At 44.3% G+C, this 5820-nt stretch overlaps 1 protein-coding gene across 1 annotated transcript; it reads right to left on the bottom strand.

The window, feature by feature from the left end:
* Positions 1-363: 363 nt before the first annotated feature.
* On the bottom strand, positions 364-903 carry LOC142570292 (uncharacterized). Its single transcript, XM_075678686.1, has one exon. The coding sequence runs from the start codon at positions 901-903 to the stop codon at positions 364-366; it is 540 nt and encodes a 179-aa protein (XP_075534801.1).
* Between the last annotated feature and the right edge of the window lie 4917 nt (positions 904-5820).

Genomic DNA, 5820 nt, shown 5'->3' on the forward strand with positions numbered 1-5820 from the left:
CTTCAAGGCCTCCAAAGTGAATTGCAACATACTTCTCCTTCTCGTATACTATAGTTACAGGAACACTTATTAAACTTATTTTCTCGGTAGGCTTTGTTTTTTGTAAGCTTGTAGCGAGGATTTTCTTTTGCATCGCCGCAATTGCAAAAAATACGCGCGGTTGTACATCCTAGGAAAACAAGTTGCCGGACTCCATTTGTGAGGACAATTACGGTGGTTATTCAACCTAAATGCGGTGCTGTTAAAATGCGCTTCTAACTTGTAACCCGCACACGCAAAAAGGCACATTAAGCGTATTTCTAAGGTGCATCGAGTACAATGTCTTAGGCACGAAGGTTAATTACTCAAACAGGCGAAATCAACTTACCATCCCTTATAGTTGTAATAGTCAGTGGCATGTTCTTCCGGTGGTGACACGGGAAAGTGGCAGCCGTCGAGGGCTCCTACGGCTTGGGGAAAGTCACAGACGGCCATGAATTCGCGAATGTGTTCGTCTATGTCTGCTAGACGCAGCATCTTGAGCCAGTCCTTTTCCAAGACGGAAATGACGGCTTCGCAAAACTCTCGATAAATGTCATTCACCGTTGATCGTCCGACGCCAAAGACAGTGGCCACGACTCGGTCCTCTGCCACGGAGCACAGTTTGAATAAGCCGATGGCCACCACTTTTTCCACCGCAATGCACTCGCGCATATTCGTTGTAACCCTCTCCAGCGAAGGACGCAGACATTCCACAAGATAACGGAAGGTGGCTGGGCTCACTCGAAAACTTTGCTTAAAGTGGCCGTCACCAAGGCAGGGCACTGTGTCTTCAAACCATCGTTCGTTGCGCACGTAGGTCCACCTTTCGCGGTTGGCGGCTCGAAGGGACAGTGCCGTGGCTGTCAACATAAAGCTGTTCATGATGAGTCGACGTTTGAGGGTTCCACTTTCGCCTTTGCGGCGTTTATCTCATCTTCAAGGGATACGAGAGCGACAAGCATCAGAGCGACCTCAACTCTTGCTTCGTCGCTAGCGTTTCTCTGAGCCATGTTGCAACTGCGCAGTTCTGTCACGCGATCACAGTTGTTGGAACAACATATTGAATAATACGCGTTACGCCTGCGCGCACGAAGTAAGGGACGACAAAGACGTAAAAAAGGACAGAAACGTGGGCATCACCAGAATGAACAGCACGCACAGCCAAACACCGGCTTCACATAGTCGCTGGACCAAGTTAAATGGCTGCTAACAACGCAAAACACAAATAAAATAAACGACTATACGCATTATTAGCCATCAACAATGAAAAAAATATATTTTTAGGTTCTACAGTAGCTAAGCGTTATTAAATACGCAGCTTTTTAAGAATGTTTTCTCTCTTGTCGCTTTAACATCCAGCGCTATTTTTCTTGCGGCGTTCATCTGAGGAACTACCTAAAGAAGTTAAGTGCGGTGCCGTGTGTCATCGGCGCAACTCCTTTCTGCAAAGGGTCCTTCAGAGTAGCAAAAGGGGTTTACTGGAAAGGACTTTAGTTTTGCCCGTGTGCCAGGGGTATCAGTCTTGTGTTCACAAGGGAGAAAAGCGGGGAGGAAGCGCGCCGCCTCCTGTCGCTCGCGATACATCAGGGAAGTGGAGGGAGGGAGTGGAGTGTGATCTCCGAATCTGTGGTTGCGCAACGTATTTATTTGTCTTGTTTGACGCATCATGTACAGTGGCTTTTCTTTAGATACGTAGATTTATTGGAGACTTATACGTACATTTAAATATCTTGTTGCGAGGCTTTGTGTATAGGTGCAGTGAACTTCGTTTTCAGTGACACTTTTTTGTCTCAAACACGATGGCAGAGCTTACAGTGGAAACATTCCAATTCACCACCCCCAAAAAAGCAAAGGCCATCATTTCTGCCGGAAAGATGTTCTTGACTCTTTTTTCGATTTTCAGGGGCCATTACTGATCGAATTTGCTAAACCTGGAGAGACTATCAATCGTTTCCGATATTGTGAAACGCCGGATCGGCTATGTGTCGCAATCAAGAACAAATGACGTGGAAAATTCAGGAGTGGGATCATCTTGCCGCATGACAATGCCCGTCCCCACGTCGCTGCTGTGCTTAACACTAAACTGGCAAAGTTTAAGTGGGAAACACTGCAACAAGCGCCATATATCCTAAACTGTCGCCTTGCGACTTTCATATTTGGGGGCGTTTGAAAAAAAAACAGCTCAAGGGAACCAGATTTTTGTTGGACGAAGACGTGAAAGAGTCAGTTATAGAATTTTTGAAGCAGCAACCCAAGAAGTTTTATGAGACGGGAATCACGCGACTCATTAATCAGTTGGACAATTGTCTTAATGCTCATGGAGACTATTTTTGAAAAAATACCCCACTTGTAATATATTCTCATTGGATCACTTTCATTTGACTCGCCTTCGTATGTTTTGCAGAACTCCTGCTTTTTACATGTTCTCTCTGTTGCGACTATAATTTCGGTCCATTTACTGACAATACACGACCAGTGACATCTGCTCTTGCGCGATACATTGTAACAAAGGACAGCGTCATGGAGATTTTCCCTGGCAGTCGCATATGTACAAAAATGTAAGCAAGGTTCTTGAACTACAAAGTTTCATTAAAATATTTGTCCTCAACTTGTTCATTTCATGGCCTTTACATTTTTCATATCAGCGGCATGAGCTGCTTTGCTGGCTTCAAACTGATATAGTTCTAAAGTTCGTGTGATATTTTCTTTACTTATTAAATAGAATACATGGAAGCAGTGATATCAGTTATTTCGGGCACAATTTTTTAGACATACGAGTATAATATGTTATGAAAAAATACATATTTTACTTGTATTGACAGTTCGTAGCGTTCAGGAATTCGTTTGCAGAATCTTTGGCAATGGCACTGCAGATATTATTCATGCATTTGATGCCTCGACAGATTCTATAACGAGGAGGCCGAGCTGCAACGTGACCCCCCCCCCCCCCTCCCCGAACGAAATTTCTGGCTACGCCACTGCTGTAAGCTGCTGCTCTACTATTGTACTTTCGCCTGTTAGTATGAGAGATTAAACCCGATATTGATTCCCTCTAGCGCCTTTTCCATCCTTACCACGTACATCATAAACAGCAGTGGGGACAGAGAGCACCCCTCTCTGAATCTTTTGTGGATATGAACTTGCTCCTCGCCCCTCTCCCTTCCCATTCAAAGCAAACTGTATTTTGTAGGTAAATCTCTCTCAAAAGCTTATACAGTCGTTGCTCTTATGCCTTGTTCTTCCAGAATCTCACGCAATATGTCGCAGTTTACGTTGTTACACTGAGCGTGTGTTGGTGGGCTAGTGTTACACGATCCGGCAATTTCTAAAGAAGCCACATATCGTGGTCTGTTTTCTTCTCTGGATATATCGAGGCACTGAGTAAGGACAAATAAGTTACCATTTAGACGCCTACTGATTCTCAAGCCAATATGAAGTTCTCCTAATATGTCATTATTCTCTGGCAATGCTTGCAGGTTTAATTTAATCGCCTGCATTGTTAACCCCTATATTACCGACGTAATTGTCGGCGGTCTATATGAATGAATTCTATCTTTCTCCCTCTTACATTTATAAACTAAATTTATTCTACTTTGCCGCCAACAGCCTGGTATTCGTCTATCTTTTAAGGTTTTTCTACTGTTTTCAACAAAGCTTGTTTACTTTTCGGTCTTAGTTCAATAATCAACCTAACGGGAACCTCGTCTAGCCCTGTGGCGGTGTGCTTACGAATTTTCTCTTCGGCTTTTTCAAGTTGAAGTTTGTCAGCACCAGATCCTTTTAAACTTCGTTCTCTTGCATGCACTGTTCTCTTTTTTTTTTTGCGCAAATACAACCGCCTCACTGCGTTGGGAAAATTCGGCTGTTCTTTTCCGGATGTAACTTAATGCCGCGTCCCCTTCCGGTTTTTTTTCACCTTCGTCTAGGATATGTTGTTGTTCCGGACTTCCTGCCTAATAAGCTGGTGTGGTTCCAAAATATTCCAGGTGCGGCCTTCTTTTTCTCACGTATTTCTGACAACCAACGTTCAGTTGCACTTTTAATGTTGGCTTGAACCATTATTTGAGACATATACTTTTTCCTCCCGGTACATTTCCCATTTTTGGCTACTTCACTCTGCCGCAACTGCGCTCTTTTAGCCTGCCTATGCTCTTCATGCTTTCTGTCGTTCGGCGATAGCTTCGCGTATCTCCCTGTCCCGCCAGCTTCTCGGTTTCTTTTTCCTTTCCAACAAGGATGTCGTTTCTCTTTGCGTATTTCTGTTGTAATTACACTTAGAAGCTCACTATATTCCCTGTCTTTGCTTGGCCATTTGCCAAATTCTTCCTTGACTCTCGTGACTATATTTATTTGTTCAGCATTCAAATTTAGACAGGATACTGCTCGCTCCTTGCTCTTTTTTTCTAATTACATATCCCATATTCAAAATTATGTGTTTATCGTCAGCACCTATGCTGTTATATCCTTCCTCGTCAATGAGCATTTATCTCAACTTATCATAAATACCTTTTGGCCTCCGACAGTAATTAATGGTCGATTGCCGGTTTCCCACTTCCCACGCGGTCTGCCTTTCGTACTTCGGCCCTGTATACACGATGACCAGGTTATGTTGCTCGCAAAAATCTTGTATTGACTTGCGTTGTTGTCGGTATAACCTTCTGGATCCTGTATGTGGGCATTCATGTCATAATGGAATAACTTTGGCGTCATTCTCGAATCCCCTAATATCAGCACTTAGACATTTCACTAACTCTTGATTCTTTCTCTGCGATTATTTCCGGTCCACAAACACGTTACGCCCAGCCAACTTTTCTTTCCACTCATTGTGCAAGATAACCAAAGATGCTTTTGACGTTTTTAATTTACTCATTCCCATTTGGCACCCCGATGTACGAGCATTCCGACTTTGCCTCCCTTTCCTTCCGACTTAGTTCTGTTACAGCATTCTCATACATATTTCTGAGTCACTGGCGGCTCTTCCGAATCTCTAAGGTGCGTTTCTGTGACCGCATACACCGGTATTTGTTCTCTATTTAACGGCCGCTCAATCTCTACCCACTTTTCCTTTCCACCTGCATGTTTATGTAGCCTATTGCATGCCGAGCTCTCTTTTTTTATTTCCTTTTTTTTCTGTTATTAATGGCGATGCTTTATGAAATTACCCTAGGGGACGTTCTTCATTACTACCCACGCTGCCTTCCTGACTGCCCGTGGGTCCCTAAGTAAGCAATTGCGTGACCAGCAACATTGACACACATCTCGTCTAAGCCTGTGATTGAAGTGGAGCCTGTCTCGTTGAAATTCACGATGCCTTCTCACTTCCCTGTTTACTTGTACAATCTCGAAACTTTTCTCTCGACTCAATCTTCATGTAGCCTCATTTACAGGTACAACAGCTCTTTGTACGTTTCTCTCAGGTAGGCACTTCCGGCGACGTGCGCACCACAATCTGCACCTCAGGCAACATCTCGCGCAGGTCGTCCACCCTCTCCGACAAGCGCTGTGCGGGTGCAGCCCCTTCTCTGTTTAACCACGTCATTTAGCACACTTGCTACTTCTACAAGGGTGCGTCCGCTGACATTTTCCCCGAGCTTTTCTTTTGCTCGCTCCATGACAGCGCCCAATGTCCACCCTGGAAATATCCCTACTGCCAATATTTTGTCAGCTTTTACCATCTCCACAATTGTCTCTGAGCACCTAGCTAGGTTTAAGTCGCCGGCGATAATCACACTTTAATTCTCGCGTACTGCCGTGGTCTCTGCCTTCCTTGTTTTGTCGTCCTTTCCCGTGTGATTCGCA

The sequence above is a fragment of the Dermacentor variabilis genome, chromosome 2, assembly GCF_050947875.1.
Source record: "Dermacentor variabilis isolate Ectoservices chromosome 2, ASM5094787v1, whole genome shotgun sequence".
Classification (NCBI taxonomy): Eukaryota; Metazoa; Arthropoda; class Arachnida; order Ixodida; family Ixodidae; genus Dermacentor; species Dermacentor variabilis.

Excerpts from the sequence above, each read along its gene's own strand:
- LOC142570292 (XM_075678686.1), bottom strand. The coding sequence starts at position 903 with ATGAACAGCTTTATGTTGACAGCCACGGCACTGTCCCTTCGAGCCGCC.